This window comes from Seriola lalandi, unplaced genomic scaffold (assembly GCF_002814215.2).
Source record: "Seriola lalandi dorsalis isolate HSWRI2012SDOR001 ecotype SW California unplaced genomic scaffold, Sedor1 jcf7180002054476, whole genome shotgun sequence".
In the NCBI taxonomy this organism is placed as follows: domain Eukaryota; kingdom Metazoa; phylum Chordata; class Actinopteri; order Carangiformes; family Carangidae; genus Seriola; species Seriola lalandi.
In genome coordinates this window covers 863,174-880,806 of record NW_019525029.1, presented here as the reverse complement: position 1 = coordinate 880,806, position 17,633 = coordinate 863,174, and the positions used below count along the sequence as shown (strand labels likewise).

The 17,633-nt window shown below is 42.9% G+C and overlaps 3 protein-coding genes across 3 annotated transcripts; 2 read left to right on the top strand and 1 right to left on the bottom strand.

Moving 5' to 3' along the window:
- The first annotated feature begins 35 nt into the window (after nt 1-35).
- Nucleotides 36-4,888, top strand: LOC111659254 (putative methyltransferase-like protein 24). Its single transcript, XM_023412123.2, has 5 exons — nt 36-471; nt 1,380-1,478; nt 2,637-2,773; nt 2,966-3,233; nt 3,795-4,888. The coding sequence occupies exons 1-5, from the start codon at nt 133-135 to the stop codon at nt 4,098-4,100; spliced, it is 1,149 nt and encodes a 382-aa protein (XP_023267891.1). The 5' UTR covers nt 36-132; the 3' UTR covers nt 4,101-4,888.
- A 1,049-nt stretch (nt 4,889-5,937) lies between these two features.
- Nucleotides 5,938-13,476, top strand: wasf2 (WASP family member 2). The gene is made up of 9 exons (XM_023412305.2): nt 5,938-6,074; nt 7,537-7,700; nt 7,877-8,011; nt 8,161-8,314; nt 9,301-9,418; nt 9,565-9,686; nt 10,550-10,708; nt 10,993-11,486; nt 12,034-13,476. The coding sequence occupies exons 2-9, from the start codon at nt 7,568-7,570 to the stop codon at nt 12,189-12,191; spliced, it is 1,473 nt and encodes a 490-aa protein (XP_023268073.1). The 5' UTR covers nt 5,938-6,074; nt 7,537-7,567; the 3' UTR covers nt 12,192-13,476.
- Nucleotides 13,477-13,954: 478 nt separating this feature from the next.
- On the bottom strand, nt 13,955-17,418 carry gpr3 (G protein-coupled receptor 3). The gene is made up of 2 exons (XM_023412135.2): nt 17,162-17,418; nt 13,955-15,578 (listed from the first exon to the last, which is right to left on the bottom strand). Exon 2 carries the CDS (start codon nt 15,556-15,558, stop codon nt 14,566-14,568), a length of 993 nt encoding a protein of 330 aa, XP_023267903.1. The 5' UTR covers nt 15,559-15,578; nt 17,162-17,418; the 3' UTR covers nt 13,955-14,565.
- Nucleotides 17,419-17,633: the final 215 nt, after the last annotated feature.

Genomic DNA, 17,633 nt, shown 5'->3' with positions numbered 1-17,633 from the left:
AAGGAGGAGGTCGGGGGAGGAAGGAGGAGGAGGGGAGTTCTCAGCTGGGACTTTCCTCACTGCCCTCCAGAAAAAAGTTAAATCACTGGGCACCACGCCGGAGATGTTCCCCGGTGTCGCCACGGAGGAGGTATGCGGACCTGTGCGCGATGGTGGGGCCGCGGTAGCCCCCCCCTCCGGTTGGGAATACTACTCATTTTAATCCCACCGGTTCTCCTCGCGCTCCAGCTGCTTGTCGTCGCCGGGCCACGGTTTCCTCGAACCGCAAGGGGCGGGGTGGAGGGGCAGGGGCAGGGGCAGGAGGGCGCGGTTGCCTTCTCCGTTATCAGCATCGAACCGGAGAGGAACTCGCTCCGTGTGGGAACCCGGTCCCGGCGACCGGGTCCAGAGGAAGAGGTGGAGGTGGAGGATGGAGGAAGGAGGGAGGGGACACGAGCCTTTGAGGATGAGAACGAAATGCACTGGCACCAGGTTAGTAGTGAAACGAGAGATAAAGTTTAATGTTTCTGAATCTTTACATCATTCCTTGAATTACAAAACCGCTGACATGACACTTTTTCATTTACGCCTATATAGATGAAATAATAATAATATTAGGTGAAAACCTTACTCATAACACTTAATGCCAATTAAAGATGATTTAAAATGTACTGGAATTGCAAGAAGGAGCCAGTCAGTGTACTGTACATGTTCAGCTGAGGGATACAGATATAAAAAAGATGCTTTGGTTGCCTGGTTCAGCTTATTCATTATGCTGGGTCAGTTTGTGCACAGCCCTGTGAATTATTACAGACATGATGGAACAGGTGAGCGCAGAGGGTGAGCACAGCACTGACCCCAGATCAGAGAGAGGTGACAGCTGTTCTCTCTCTCACTCGCTTTGCCCTTCAGTTGTACAGTCCTCCAACCTTCATCTGTGTTTGTGTGGGTACATCTCTCCCCTCTTTACCTCAGACTCTTTCCCCTCACCCCTCCTCAAACTCTTTTTCATTCTCTTTTTCTCTCACTGTCTCTTTTTCTGCCCAAGGCAAAAACTCTCTGACTCATTCTGTGAATCATCACCCCTCCCCACTGCCTCCCCAATGAGGTTGCCATGGTGACCACAGGGTTCAGTCTGAGCCGGGTGGGGGGGCTTTCTTTGACTGCGTGTGTTTGTATGTTACAGTGCCCCAGGCAAATGTCTTACCAGCGGGACTGAGGTCAGATCCCGTGACCTGCCTCCTCAGCACTCATACCTGGGGCAGCGGGTGCAGCTGAGGCACTCACACGCATTACTGTCATTCCTATGCATTCAACTCCTATCCATGTTCCCAGGAATCTGCTGGTAGTCCTTGCTCTGTGGTATCAATGTATTGATATGTATTTCTGTATGCTCACAGGTTGGGTCGAGAGCACTGGAGGTGCAGCCGTGGGCGGCCGACCAGCCGTCATTCACAGCGGAACTCGGTCGTATCATCACACATATCACCAGGCCTCAGGTAGGTTACACAGAACATCACATAAAACAACAACCGTTGTCAAATGAAAACATCTGACCCTGTTAAAGCCATTAAAAAATTTATTTCAGGGATTGAAAATCTATGAAAAGTGCATCAATTTGAGAAAATTAAATGCCTCTAATGTCATCATCACAATTTGGACAGTGATGATCTTTATTTACTGTATATGACACTTTTTGCTGTGTTAAACTGTTATGTTCTATAAACTCTGAAAGGAAATACTGTGTAAAGTTATAAAGGAATTACATATGTATGTTCTCTAATACACGGGTCCCCAATTGTTTGGCTTGTGACCCTTTAAGTCAAACTGTTGTCTGCTTAGTTCAACCAAAAAGCAGCTTTCATCATCACAAAGAAAAGACTAGGAAAATAAATGTTATTTTGTGTATCTGAAATGTTTATTCTTCTTCTTTTCTGTTTTTGTAATCATCTTGTGACCCCTCACAATCTCCCAATCCCAGGTCCAATATATAGAGCCTTGCTTGAAGGTCTCAGGCTACACTCTTACTCATAAGGGACCTACACATGCTGTAGCCAGGAGTTAGACCTTGCCAAGACTTAACAGCAATCAATAAAACTTCACTTTTTCAACCACTACTTCTTCTTCAGTTCACTTTTTCACTTCTACAACTGCAGACTTCCAGTGTGGGGGTTAACATAGCAGTAATATGATCAGTCAGGCGCTGTCAATATGCTGGCAGCAGAATTCTGCCAAATCTGGAGCCAGTAAAGCCTTTCAGTTCCAGACTGAAAACTCCCGAACAAGAGTTAAGACTTATGTAACACCAAGTGCTGGGGAACCAGGAGGGAAAATTATATATCGACAGATTAAACCTTGCATGTTGTGTTGATTTTGTTCTCTAATTACCCAGTACCTGCCACAAATTAAAATGCCTCTCAAATCTACTCTTGCTAAATGAGCATCATCAACTGCATCTCACATTTAAGAGTTAGTTTTACCTGAATTGTCTGCTTTACTGAGAGGCACTTGGAAACATCATTTACTAATTGCTCTCACACAAAGTTCTTTTTCAACTTCCTCTTCTCTCCTAGTTTTATATTAAATGTGTGTCAAACTGTTCTCAGACCTCTGTCCATCCCATCCCATGTGACCTCTCTTCTCCTGTCCATCCCCAGCTGAGCTGCTCCAGGGTTTTATCTCCAGGTCAGGCTCAGGCATCGCAGCCTCCTGCGGCCTCTCACCACTGGTTGTTGTGCGCTGAGGACTGGCTCCTTCCAGCTGCAGACAGACCGTGTGTCGCCTACTCCTTCAGGTGTGCCCATATGTCTGTACAGTATGTGCATGTGTCAGTGCATGTGCTGTGATGCTTCTGCATTCCTATCACTGGCAGAGTTGGAATAAAAAATGCAATGCATATTTAATCATGCATGCAATAATCTTCAAACCACCTCTGTGCTCCCCTGCCTCTCTGTCTATCTTTTTGTGTTTGTCTTTGTCTCTCTAGTATGGATGGAAGAGATGCAGACTTTCTAAAGACTGTGTTGGGGCTAGGATGTGAAGTGCACAGTTTTGATCCCAGCAACTCCAATACATCCAATGGTCACCTTGGCAACAGTTTGGCTAGTAACCATGGTGACGGAGGTGTGGTCAGCCAGCACAAGATGTGGCTGGAGTGGCGCGCTCCAAGGAAGCGCAAGCACAAGACAAGAGGAAACCTGGGTAGTGTTTCTCAAACACTGGCACATATCATGACAGCTCTGGGACATCACACAGTAAGACACACACACACACATACAGAAATTTAGAGAAACAGTGCCAAACAAACATACCTTAAGAGTCTTTTCACCCCAACATACCCAGAAAGCTCTCTTACTTGTACGTTCCCATGGCAACAGGGCTTTGCGCCATCCCTGGCTGCCATGGCAACAATTTCAGTGAGTGAATCACACACTGGCCCAATTACATCCTGCAGCCACAAGAGGGAACTACATACCTACAGTTTGAGTGTGTGCTGGTTGACAGGATAAGAAGTACTTTGACGCACCAGTTAGAAATATCTAATAATACTTTTAATTAGATTTTCAAATATTTGGCTATAAAGGTATACTATGGAGAGCAGCAAGGCTGGATGTCATGAAAAATGTTTACATTTCTTGCAATGCAGTTCCCTGATATTTTATGGATGGCCTCTAATTTTAATATAAATATAATACCATGTTCTTATTTGGAATTTTTTTTTTTTTTTATTTCTAAAACACACTTTGCACTTTTGAAGTACTAAAGGACAATATTGAATTTTTATTCACTTCTCTATATTCTCTATATATCCTTAGGTTCACTTTTTGTACGCTGACCTGCTCAGTGCTGAGTGGCGTGTTTTCCAGAACTGGATCGAGTCAGGAACTCTGCAGAGTGTCCATCATCTGGTTGCCACAGTACACCTGCAATGGCCAGGGTTTGAGGTGGGAGGAAGCGACGAGGAGGTGCTCCGCTATTGGTTCAGCATCCTACAGGGTCTCCAAGCTTCTGGACTCAAGCTGGTCCACAGCTCTGCAGGAGAAGGTCACAGTGTCCTAAAACGAACAGTAGCAAATGCTCACAGCTCCTACACACTCAGCTGGGTCAACACAAGAAACTGACACCCACATGAATGAGCACAGGTGTACACATGACTAGACATTATGGATGTCCTAAGACAAAAAGGAGAGGGGACTTACAATAGTAAGTGGAGTTAGTCTATGAACTTTTCATTTTTCCGGCACATGCATTTCTTAACATGACATCTCCCTCTAGTGGAGATGAAAAGATTTTATTTTTCATGACTCCACCCTCAGAGGGAAATAATGTTGTGTCTGAACATGATACTGGCTAATTTGACCAAATATGGAGCAGAGGGTGGACTTGCTGATTTAACTGGGCAAGAGCGCAATAATATAATAATTACATTTACAGATTTTTATTTTGTCTCACTGTCAACAGCAGATATATGTAAATGGTAGCTACTGCTCGACAGCTATCTGGCAGGTACCAACACATTTTTTTTGTTTTTGTTTTTCTTTTTTTAGTTGAACCACGGTACTTGGTTGAATCAAGTATCGTATCATATTATTCTCATCCAGTGTGACCCATTTTACATTAATTGGATCCAGCTCTGCTTTGAATGTAAATTCAACAAATTACGTAGATTCAACTGATTATTTGATGTATTTGTTTTAATAACATGCTTTATGTGCAATAATTGTTTACATTGAAGAGAAGCTTAAATTATATTGAGACTGAGTGCCTACTGTGAAATATACAGAAATTCTTCCATTATACTGATGCATTTTTGCACTGAACTGTGTACTGTATAAGAAAGAAAAAAACAATGAAACTTTGTTACAAATGTGCATTTATACCACAATAAAATCCCAAATAAAGCCAGAAAGCCTTTATTATTACTTTGTCTGTATCCAGAGAACCCTGATCATTCCTGATAACAAGAGGTTGTTCTATAAGAATATTTATTTATGAAATTGATGAAACAGTGACATTAGTGGCATCTGTTATGCACATTGTTTTGCATAATCTTTGTTAGGCAAATTATTTAGAAAGGAAGTTTGCTAGATAATTTCCTCATTTTTAAGACATACACCTTTTAACTTCATGCAAACCTAGACAAATTATTAGATTTAATTTTTAGAGAAGTAGACAGTTACAATTCATGAATTGTTAAAGAAGTTTATTCTGCCTCATAGCAGCAGAAAACAAAGATGGACATACAGTAAGCAAGAACAGAGGGGGTATATGAATATGATTTATGTGATACCTTAGTTGATCTTAATTCATATGTATAATTTGAATACATCTTATGTGGAGTTATTCAATTGCAGTTTTTGTATTTCCCTTTAAATGTATTTGCACTTGTTCCATAAACAAAATCAAACAAGTGGCTGCAACAGTTGCTTAACACAAATACTTCTACAAGCTGGTACTGCACCTCAAGTTAAGGCAATAATTGCACCATTCAAATAAACAGGTTGTCTGTCAATACTATCATTTGCCACATGGTCATAGGTTCTAGGCCACTGAATAAATGATTTACCCTTTACTGTATAACGGCTTACTTCTCCTACCATAAACCTTGAAAACTTCCAGTTTGCCGGGCTGAGTTGTGGTAAAGGATGCACTTAACACTCACCCGGTGAGTTCACAGGACAGCTATTTATCCTCTTAAGTGCTTTTCTCCACAGTGAGCTCTTATTCATAAAGGCTAATGCCAGTCATTCCTCGGACTCGTTCCAACTCGCTGGAGCGCACGTTGGAATGTGCTCCTGCCTCCACCCTTCGCTACGCAAATTACGCACAGATGTTTGCCACTAGTCAGGGTGGAGTTGCGCTCTTTACGTTGAAATTTCCACATCCTGTACTCAGCAGAAACCGTCGACAGGAGCAGTAGCCAATCAGCATTGAGGAAGTTAGTCGCTCGACCAATCAGAAGTTCACAATCCCGGGACCTTCGTGTTCTGTGTCGCTCGTCCGCATACTGCACCGCTCAACATTTCTTGTGGAAATCTTGAGACAGGACAACAAACAGAGAGTATAGAGAGAGCCAACAGTTTCCACTTTTGACGGTAAGTAAAGTATGTTTAGTCGGTGTTGTTTTCATAAAATGAAGAATGTAACTATACTTTTGTTTGGCTGTTCCTTCGAGATAAGGAGCGCCTACAAGTTACTTCCTGCTCTGACAAGGCCGAGATCCCAAGTTACATTTTAGCCCATAGCTAATGTTGTGAGTGTAAAAGTGTAACGTTTACGACTGATTCTTTCTCTAATAGTTACTTGTTTAGGAGAAACCTTACAGCGTATCCAAAATGTTGCACTTCTAATAAGCGAAACCTTGCTAATGTTGGCTTGTTAATGTGACAGAGAGCGGTTGACTGTATGTTAATGCCGAACACACCATTAACCACACAGTACGAAGCTATATTTCAACTGGATACAGCTGTATCAATTGCAAGTCGGCTTTTCATGAAGAAAGTAATAAACGTGACACCAACAATATGCTCAGTTTGGAAATACGCATAACAACGTGGCTGTCAAGTCAAGAAGAAGTGCAGACATTTGAACCCACCGAGAAAAACTTGACCCCAACGTTAACATGAAAAACTTGTAATTAAGCAACCGAAATGGGGAATAGGAAGCAGTGCAGGGTATACTTACAGTTACAGTACGCTCAGCTCTGGCTGCTCGCACTGTCCTGGTGGCAGACAGAGTCTGCAGCCACTGCAAATCTCTAAGCTCTTGTGGGAGTTGACATTTTCTGAACATATTCCATATGGCACTGAAGTTACTGCTTTTTGTGGAGAGATGACTCGCTCAGTGTCACACACTAACTGATTTGTCCGATATAACTTTAAATATTTACTTCACTGTAAGCAGAATTTTGAAGAATTATAACTCAGCTGAGTTTTCCCTCCTATTTTAAACTAATTTCCCAGTTTCGTTCACAAGAACTGGATATATTTTTGTTGTTTGCTGAGTGGAGCAAAGCTTTAGTTTTGCTTCTGCTTTAGCTCTGTCTGGCTCAGTGTTTATTTATATATGCCTGTCTGTATGTCATATGAGCGTGTGACTTATTTAGAGATGCAAGTAAAGATTATTTTTATCATCAGGCGATATGTTAATTTTTTTTTTTTATTATTTTTTGGTCTATAAATTGTATAAACCAGTGAAAAATACCCATCATAATGTCCCAGATCAAAGTTGATTTTAAATGTTCCATTAAACAGTCCAAACCCAAAATTATTCATTTTTAGAAGGTTACTGAACATTAAAAAGCAGCAGATATTCACATTTGAGAAGCTGTAACCAGTAAATAGTTTGTTTTTGCTTGATATGTTACATTATTGATTAATTATTTACTTATAGACAATCAAAGAATCAACTAATTGTTTAAGCACTTGACTTATTAGTATCACAGATGCATGTAATATATGGTAACAAATCTCTACATCAATGCCTCAGTGCTGTGCTATAGTCTCTTAATGTTTCTGTGTCTTTGTCTCAAGTGACCTTCCTTCTCTCCCCCATCAGGGTTGGGCCCCCCTACCCACCACACCCAACCATGCCATTGGTGACGAGGAATATAGAACCGCGGCATGTCTGTCGCCAGTCCATCCCTACCAAAATCCGCAGTGAGCTGGAATGTGTCACCAATATCAGCCTGGCCAACATCATCCGCCAGCTCGGCAGCCTCAGTGAGTGTGCGCTGTGTTTGGCTGGGTGTTAACATGTCTGTCATTAAAATATGGTGTGAATGGTTCATAACACGTGACAGGTGTATATGTAGTTGTGAATTCTAAATGTGTATCTGCTGTGATACATGCTTTAATCTGTTGAAATCATAAACCCACATGTGTCTGTGTTTTTTTAGGTAAGTATGCAGAAGATGTGTTCGGGGAGCTGTTTGTCCAGGCTGGAGCATTTGCCATCAGAGTAAATACGCTGGGAGAAAGAGTGGATCGTTTGCAGGTCAAAGTCACCCAGCTGGACCCCAAAGAGGAGGAGGGTAAGTACTCCCACATTTTACTGTTACTATGACTACTTATGTTATTATTAAAGTAGCTAATTAGTTTGAATACAGCTAATATAACATCAGATTTAACATAATAAATATTCAGTAACATTCTCTCTGTTTCATCTGTCTGTGTCTCTCAGTCTCTCTCCAGGCCATTACTACCCGTAAGGCCTTCCGTAGCAGTGTGACCCAGGATCAGCAGCTATTCACTAGACCGTCTCTGCCAGTGCCTGTGCAAGACACCTACAAGATCTGTGATCCACCTCCACCACTCAACCACCTCAGCCAATACCGGTAGGACTCAGCAGACACACAAATACACATCCAGAGCTCGTATTCATTCACTGGAGAGTAACATGCAAGGAATAGTAAGACCACGTGCATGCACATGTGTACACATAGAAACATGCGCATATGCTCTCTATTTTTGTCATGGCTATGCATTATTGAAACCCACCTCTCTGATGCATATGCTTTCAAACCTCTTCAAAGGGTTGATCTCAATAGTTGTCCTTTAATAGACTTCAGTTAAAGCCAGAAAGCACCATAGTAAAATTTGTGAAGTCAAATATCACTGAAATGTCAAACTTGGTGACATGTTGCAAGGACAAATGTAGACTGTAGATGTACTTAGGTAAGATTCCTCATGCTGTTTCTGGGCGGTTTTGACCCATTTATGCTGACAAGCAGATTTTGGTAAAGTTAATGTAAAGTTAATCATTTATATTAAATGTAAATGGTTGTAGTTGTAATTATATTTAATCAAATGTATTGAATCAAAGCGGCAATGAAGAAATTCTGTGGGGAAAACACTAACAGTATGTGTCACAACCCAGCTGAGATATATCACTGAGCGCGGAATATAAATTATGCACGAGGCATGACATGTCATCGGAAGTATGATTAATTAGAGATCAGAACAAAGGGAGCTTGTGGTGGTAGAGGTTGAAGTCTGTATAATCAGTATCCACAGCAGTGGCATCAATGATGCACAGAGTGAGAGCGTAAGCTTTTCCAATTATATTATAAAGACTCTCTTGTTTGAATGTGAATTAATTTAACCATGACAGTTCTGGGATGCATACTTGGCACTGTGGATCTGACAGGAAAATAGCATGTCCTAGTAAAGGTCTCTTATATTGAAAAGCCAAAGTGATATGTCTTGTTAATGTGTTGACACAAAATGCAGATAAAGATCTGTTCTGTGACACATTATTTATGTCTGTGAACACAAGATAACATGATGTGTAACTACACCGGTTGTAAATGGTTGCCTACAGGGACGATGGGAAGGAAGCCCTGAAGTTTTACACTGATCCCTCCTACTTCTTTGACCTATGGAAGGAGAAGATGCTGCAGGACACCAAGGACATCATGAAGGAGAGACGCAAGCATAGAGTGAGACACATAAACACTCTCATACGCACAAAAGCACGAGTCACTGAGTTGAAACAAGTTAACATTGGTCACATCAAATAAAAAAGCATTTGGATCCAGCGCTTATCTTACTCTTTTTTTTTTTTTTCACTCTCTGTTCTGAGTAGAAGGAGAAGAAAGATCATCTGAACCAGCGGACACTCAATCCTCGAAAGATCAAGACCAGGAAGGAGGAATGGGAACGCCGCAAGATGGGAGAAGAGTTTGTGGTGCCAAAGAATGAAATGATGTAAGTGGAGAAACTGGCTGAAGTGAGGGGAGGTTTAATGGGAGTGTGCACTGGTGTAGAGTTGTGGTCATCCACAGACCCATGAGGCTTTTGAGTGCATTTAAGCAATGATTTGAAATGAATGACTTGATGAATTCATTATTTCCTTCTCTAGTTAACATGGTAACATGGCAAACTCGACTCGACTCCCCCGTTCTTATCAGCCAATCTGTACACAGAGATATGGGTGGTATGTCCTGTCCGAAAACGTTCTCACGGGGTTGGGTGTAGAGCTGGCTGTCATTGGCAAAGAGCAGTAAACAAATGTGTGAGTCAGACCACGCCTGAGGGTTGTAAACGTATGAAATAGCCTCAAACATGTAAAAATAAGTATCTAAAAATCTCAAATTAGAGTCACATTGATAGAATTGACTAGAATTAATGTTTTTGAGTTTTTCTGCTGTATTTTGTATGAGCCATAGTACTTAATCTGTTTTTAAAGGTTATTTTAAAACCATGTCATTTCCTGGCTTGTCTGTAACTCACATGCCAGTCCTAATGAGGAAAAAACATTAAGTTGAAGGGCAAACCTTTCTCGTACTACTGTGTAAGTCACTGTACTTTCCGTTTGTCATTTTTAATGGCAGTGTGGACCAGTCACCACAACTGTAAGTGTCACAATTTGTGTCTTTAAAAGCAGCCATGATACTTTCTCTGAAATTGTTTCATTGTAAATGCTCCTAATCAAACAGAACATGACTGACAACTGCTAATTACGGGTCTAAGTGCCAGGCATTGTTTACCACAGTTCATTTGTGTTTCAGAGAGGAGAGATGGGATTCTTTATTTTGGGCAGATAGTGAGTGTTGTGAATTTGTTTCAAGGAATTCCTCTGAGGGTCTGAATGGCAGCATTGGATCTGGAGAAGGCTTCACTTCTGAAGGCCTCGAGCTGAGTACTGGCTCCTACGCTTATGATCCTGGCTCCCCTCTCCCTGTGCCCGGCTCCGATGACTTCCTGCCTCCTCCACCCCCAGACATGGCGTGAGTAGCATCAAGCATATAAGCCCACACATACTGCCATCACACCATCATCCCTTCCAACATGTAGTGAACGTACAGCTGCACAGCAGTCCCACACACAAGATTACAGGGTTTGACAGGAGCAAAATGGATTATACACCCACTCTCCACTTTCAGCCTGTGAGTCTTTAGTGAACACGAGCTGCTGAGGTTGCAGGTGCAAAGAAATTGTGGGTAGGAACAGGGAAATGAATGGTCCATTTAATTTTTCCTTTCATCTCTAACTTCGGCTCCATCACTCACAGGTACAATGATGGACAGTATGGAGCACCAGCGGCGAAGCGTGTCAGCGTGCTCAGTCCAACCCACCCACCTCCTGCTCCCCCCATGGCTTCTTCCCAGCCCAACTCCCGCCCCAACCTTGCCCCACCTCCTGCGCCTCCTCCCCCACCTCCACCCTCTGGTTTTGGGGTTCCCCCACCTCCCCCTGGCTTCGACACCCCACCCTCCCCTCCTCCTCTCTCCTCCTCTCCCACCGCCTATCCCTCCCCACCTGCTCCCCCTCCTCCACCTGCTATGTCCACAATTTCTCCTCCTCCTCCACCTCCTATGCCTGCAGGTGGTGGTCCTCCACCCCCTCCTCCTCCTCCCCCTCCCCCTGGCCCTCCTCCCCCATCCTTTAACGCTGCTCCCTCTGGTGGTGGGGCGGCACCCAGCTCTGCTCCGAAACCGCAGCCAGCGCCAGAGCCAGAGCCGGCCGGTGACGCTCGCAGTGACCTGCTGCAGGCCATTCGACAAGGTAAGACACGACAGAGAGCAGATCAGTCCTTCCTGCTGATTGGCTGGATCATATTTGAAACAAGGGACACAGCCGCTGATTACAATATGCTTAACGCTAGTGTAACTGTCAGTCGTATTACTTCAGTGTGACGTTATGTGTTACAGTCTTAGCTCTACTTCAATAAGTGTAATAGCTGTAACATTAAATAATAATTATCCGATATAAGGTCTAATAAATGGACAGGGACTATTCTATAGTAATGCTACTTTTTTACATTCTACGTTTTTCTACGTTTTTGGTGCTTCAGAGTAACTAGTGGAGTTTTCTTGTAAACAAAGTTATATTTGCATTCATACACACAAAGCGGGGACCCACGTCTAAAACATTTTCCTCAATATACATAAAGAATAAAACTGGGAAGAAGAACAAAGATTACCCACCTGCAAACTCCCTGGTAATCTGGAAATGTAGCATAGTAATCAATATTAGAATAGACAACCAACCAAGACTATGTAGATGTGTCAGGCACACACTCATTCTTAATTTCTAATGAACTCTCGTTTAGGTTTCAACCTGCGGAAGGTGGAGGCACAGCGCGAGCAGGAGAAGCGGGATCACTTTGGCAATGATGTGGCTGCCATCCTGTCCCGTCGTATTGCGGTAGAGTGCAGCGACAGTGAGGATGACTCTTCAGAGTTTGACGACGACGAGTGGTCTGAATGATCGCCATCCCTTTTCACCGTCACTACCACCTTCATATCTCCCCTCAGCCTTAAACAACATCAGAATATCTCCATTCACATTACATTCTTAAGTACCCAGTGGAGCAGCAGTCCATGTTCTGTTTTGTGTGCGAGTAAGTTTGAGAGCATGCGTGCACATATGTACACATGACTTATTGCTAATCACATTCTTTGGCTCATTTATTCCTATTTATCAAAAATTATTCAGATTAGAGTTGTGAAATCCAAAAGCGTGCGTGGTTTGTCCCAGTTTGCCATTGCTTTCATTGGATGACACACCACTGATATTGATGCAAGGGTGATGTGATGCACGTGCCGCTGCTGAGTCTGTGCGTAAACACATCAGATCTGTCCTTATTTAGCTTCTATTAGAATTGGGTGCCCTTTGCTGCAGGCTGCAGTTCTTGATTTTATCTGCTTTAGTGTATCATGGCAAAGGATAAAAGAGAGGGAGTGCACACACACACACACACACGCAGGCAATGTCTTCTATATTTTTTATGTACTCATTGGAAAGACACAAGGTGTTGACATCAAAACATTCTCCCTCCTTTATAGGCTATATGATATAGATGTAAAGTTTATATTACATATAAAATCATATCTACTAAAGATAATACAATCCCTTTAAAACTGTTTTTTTATCACTTTCCTCCCCTCACTTTTATATTCAGTCTTTTTTTTCTGTGGTTGTCATGGGAACACTTGTGGATGAGACATGGTTGTAGCAAAATCATGAATGAATTATTCAGTGTGATAGGGGAAGTATTGCCTCATGTCAGACACCTGGGGTGTTTGATGAGATCACCAAACAGAACATATGCAGACATTTAACAGATAAATCATGATTCATTTTGTACTGTGTTTCAGCTCTGAAATATTTCTTCCTGCCATTTTTATTTTGAACTTCTCTGGGGATGAACTAGGCTCTGATGCTTTAAACACAGGCAGCATTTTTGCCTTATCCTGCTGCCTGATAAGTGTCTTTTTTTTATGGTGCAATTCAGTGTCAGTGTAGGTTTATTTTGTTCATCCATGCTGGTCACTGATCAGCTGCTTCCAAAAAAATGTAACAGCTGCCATTATTGAGTCAAATGTAGAAGTGACTGATGTTTAGTGTAGACCACATTTTCCAAGTGCCTTTTATTTTAAGTCTGCCTGTGTTAAAGCACAATCACACAGCATGCTTAGCCAAAGTTCTGCTTCTCCTGCCTTAAATTTCCAAATGACTATAGTTATTTCAATAAAGATAGAGTGACTTACAATGATTGTTGAGATTCATTTTCTGTGGGAATGTTTGATTAGCATGTATGCTGTGTTGTGTTAAATAAGAAAGTTCCCAAGAATGTCGAGCCTTGGCAAGACTTGGCCTTATCCATGACTCATCCTCTATCCTGTTGATGTCAGTGTTATACACCTTTTCACAGCGCCCAGTGCTGGCTGTGTAGGGAGTGTGAAAACGAATCGACCGGATAAAAGTCCAAAAACTGAGTAGGAGGAGAGAAAAACCTCTTGCATAATCACTGCATCCTCAGACCAAGGCTACTTTGTAGATTTTAAGGGGACACAGTGGGTGCAGGGTGATGGTAATAACACTGAAGATTGCTTTAGCCACCAAATAATTTAGGATACAGGGATAGAGAGCAGCAGTCTGTGCCTAATTGAGTTAAAGAGTGAGAGATAGAGAGAGACAAACACTAAAAGCCTTGGTGGCAGTGAAGAAAAGAGAACTGACAGGCAGTAGAAAAAGCATATTTTTTATTCATCATTATAAAATATTCATTCATTTCAAAAAGGTTGTGCAACATGAACATATGGTCAGAGCCTTTCAAAGTGCCTTTAACAGCATGTGCAAAATAGAATCTCAAAGATCTAGAACTCAGTGTTTTCTAGACATTCAAGTAAATAAAATTGGGCTTTGGATCTCATATGTCATTACACTATGATAGGCTTGCATTTAAAACCCATGTCTTCTCTTGTCTTAAAGTGCAGATGGGCATTAAATCCACTTTTTATGAGCGGGGATATATATAACACCCCCTTGATTGTTTCATTCTTGGGATCCAGTGGAGCTACAATTAACTGTGGATGAGGCACAAAGTACACACAAGACAGTACGTTTAATCTTTGTGGCAACAGCGGAGCTGTTCCAACATGGCTGTCAGCCAGGACAGTTCAGTACATTCTGATCTGCAGAAGGACGTCTTCTCAGAAAAGTGCTGCTTGTGTGTGTGGGAGTGTGTATGTGTGAGGCTTCATGTTCTGGATCTGGATGACAGTCAATATAGCTATGTGTGTATCTTGGCACACAAACAGTGATATGTCTAGCATAGATAGTATGTTGGTTTGGCAATCTACACATCCACAGGGTAGTGTATTTGTGTGTTCTGTGTGTATCTCTGGGGGCAGCAGGCCTGGAGCAGCACCTTGCGAATGTCTTTATTTCTCAGACTGTAGAGGATGGGGTTCAGTAGGGAGCTGCCCGCCGCTGGCACCAAGGTGGCATAGGTGTATAGAGGAGGGCTGGACGCGTCTCCCAGCAGCCCCCAGAGAGAGAAAGGCATCCAGCATCCCACAAACACACTGAGGACCAGGATCAACCGAGAGAAGCCCCTCCCACTGCTGTGTTTGCTTGCATATGATTGGTTGGCTGGGAGGAAGTGCCTCTGGGTAGCAATTGCGTGAGCGTGCCGCCTTGCCACCCGGCATATCCCAGCATACAATTGCAGGGTTACCATGACAACCACCAGAAACCCACCACACAGCAGCGATAAGTATGTCCTGGTCAGAGGTCGTGCTACAGAGCAGGACTCGGGCTCTCCAAGACAGTGCCATCCCATTGCTGGTCCCGCCCCGAAGACACATGCACCCAACCAGACCAGCAGCAGGAGGATGGCAGCTCTGCGACGTGATTGACCTGAGCCATAGGTGAGGGCGTGGCTCAAAGACAGGTATCGGTCCAGAGCAACGCCCATCAGGCTGCAGAGCGAGGCAGTCAGTGATGTCACCAGCAGTCCTGAGGTCAGCAATTCTGACCAATCACTGGGCTCCACACAGAAAAGGAAGAGGAAGTGAAGGATTAGGGCAACGCCTGCCAGGAGATCTGCCAGCCCAAGGCTAGCCAGCAGCAGGAAGACAGGGGCACGCAGAGATGGGGTGGCCAAGATGGTGGTGACAACGATTGCATTCTCAGTGGCGATGAGAGTTCCTGAAACACACAGGGCCACACCCCACACTGTGAGAGGTGGGACCTCATATGGAGATGGGTTATCCAGCTGGTCCAACGGGAAAAAGGGGTCTTCACCTGAGGACTCATCCCAGCCCAGGTCAGAGGTGTTCAGGATCATGACTGGTCAGCAAACACAATCTAAGAGAGAGAAAAAAGTAAAAACATGTTTGACATTAGCTCTGATGGGTCATTAGTGTTGTTCCATTTGTCCATTAAACAGCCTTTCCTTGACCAGAAGCTGTGGTTCGAGAGTGTGAAGCTGCTGGAGGCCGGATGTGTCATCAGACAGAACAGAAGACTTAATGGGGTAATGGAGTATTTAAGATATCATGCTCTTGTAATCCAATGCATCTGAGCAATAGATTAAATTTGATTACCACTATTAGTGCATTAAGTGGTATTGGTAATTGTCATGTAGTGTGTTTTCTTGCTGCTATCATTTGTCATGTTATATTATCCTATATTATTTTTATCATACAGAGGGATAAAAATTTATTTTGTTTGTAAGTAATGGGACAGATGAATACCATAAGATATTTACTGATTAGACTGAGCCACTTGGTGTATTTATAGTCTAATTTATGGCCTTAACCCATCTTGTCCCTAGATGAGATTTTATTAAAAAGAAATAAAACATGTCCTAGCCTACAGTGCAGTAAATAACCACAAATATAAAGTAATACAAATTACACACACCATTCTAGGCCGGAAAAACACTACTTTTAAAAAATACCCATTTTGTAAATGCACGACTCACGTAAGGCCTATAGCTCATAAACATGTCCACACTTTTAAACAGATTTTTTTTTCTTTTACTTTGGGCCAATATACTGCTGACTTTCAAATGTCAGTGACGTCACCATTGTCTTGAGGGAAGTCACGCAAAGTTGATCATTATGTCGGTTTAATGCATCGCGGTTGATAGAGTTAGCAAAGCATTAATTCATCATTAGACTAACATCGATGAAACTATCACTAACAGCTTTTTTTTCAACTCGTCTCTGTAAATCCAGACTCTCGTTTCTTTTCCCCTCTTGGATTCATCCTGCACGTTTCAGGACCAATCATTATAAATATCTGTAAACTCGCCTGCAGATTAATCTTGGGAGCTACCACCTGAGGTTTCCCTCTTGATAATGTCCGAACACGATGTTCGACACTATAGACACACCACTGTGAAAGCCTGGGACAGATTCATGTGCCATGCACTGCTGCATTTCTGGAATGAGAAAGCCTGCATAGTTAATTGGACGGTAATTAGGCTATTTCAGGAATTCGCCTGTTACAAGGTTAAGATGCTTGTCCTGGTATGCTATCATCTTGTTCTGTACAACATGTCAAAGGTTTTGCATCTTGACCAAGAAGAAATACCACATCGTGCCTGTATTACATTAATGTTATTTTAAGATTATTTTTGTTTTGTTCATACAGGAGGAGGTTTTTCTTTTTTGAGGTACCAGGAGTCTTTCATCCCCTTCCCTCTCACATCTCACAGTGAAGAGGTATATCCCACTTCCTTGTGCGGAGGACCCTCTTGTATAATACAATTGCAGGTTCACTGCACCAGAGAGGATGCCCCCAACACATGCACGCACACATGAACACGCGCGTGCCACACACACACACACACACACACACACACACACACACACACACACACACACACACACACACACAGTAGGCTATATACATTTCTGCATACATTGGATTATTCATCTTACCTTATCAACACGATTCAGTGATTCCTTTGCAGGAGTGAAATAGATTTGCTCTCTTAAAAGATCCAAGTCAAATGATGCTGTGGTGATGCTCTCCGCTGTGATGCTCGGCACCAGTTTAAATAAGGAGGCCAGTCTGGTGCTCTGTGCTCCTGTCCTGCTCCTGTCTTCATCAAAGTTGCGCTTCACTCTCACTTGGCGTGTCTTGCATCTATTTTTCTTCAGTCTCTCCGGAGCGCTTATTGGAGGCAGAATGGATGCTCTTGCGCGCGGACTCAGCCACAAGAGAGCCTGCCTGACGTCAGTGACTGGGAGCCTCGACCAATCAGGGGCCAGCACTGCATGCGGGTAGAGAAAGGAGGGGCCTGTATATGGAGTAATTTCATTCAGAAAAATGCGGCATCTCTGTCGCCCCTCCCACTGCGGTTCACTCTTGCTCTCATTTCTTGTAATAGTCACCACCGTTGGACCCCCC

Bases quoted from the DNA above. Each gene is read 5' to 3' on its own strand.
- LOC111659254 (XM_023412123.2), top strand. From the start codon at position 133: ATGCGGACCTGTGCGCGATGGTGGGGCCGCGGTAGCCCCCCCCTCCGG. The intron at 472-1,379 runs GTTAGTAGTGAA...GTATGCTCACAG, and splicing joins ACGAAATGCACTGGCACCAG to GTTGGGTCGAGAGCACTGGA. The intron at 3,234-3,794 runs GTAAGACACACA...ATATATCCTTAG, and splicing joins CAGCTCTGGGACATCACACA to GTTCACTTTTTGTACGCTGA.
- wasf2 (XM_023412305.2), top strand. From the start codon at position 7,568: ATGCCATTGGTGACGAGGAATATAGAACCGCGGCATGTCTGTCGCCAG. The intron at 7,701-7,876 runs GTGAGTGTGCGC...GTGTTTTTTTAG, and splicing joins CCGCCAGCTCGGCAGCCTCA to GTAAGTATGCAGAAGATGTG. The intron at 8,315-9,300 runs GTAGGACTCAGC...GGTTGCCTACAG, and splicing joins AACCACCTCAGCCAATACCG to GGACGATGGGAAGGAAGCCC.
- gpr3 (XM_023412135.2), bottom strand. From the start codon at position 15,558: ATGATCCTGAACACCTCTGACCTGGGCTGGGATGAGTCCTCAGGTGAA.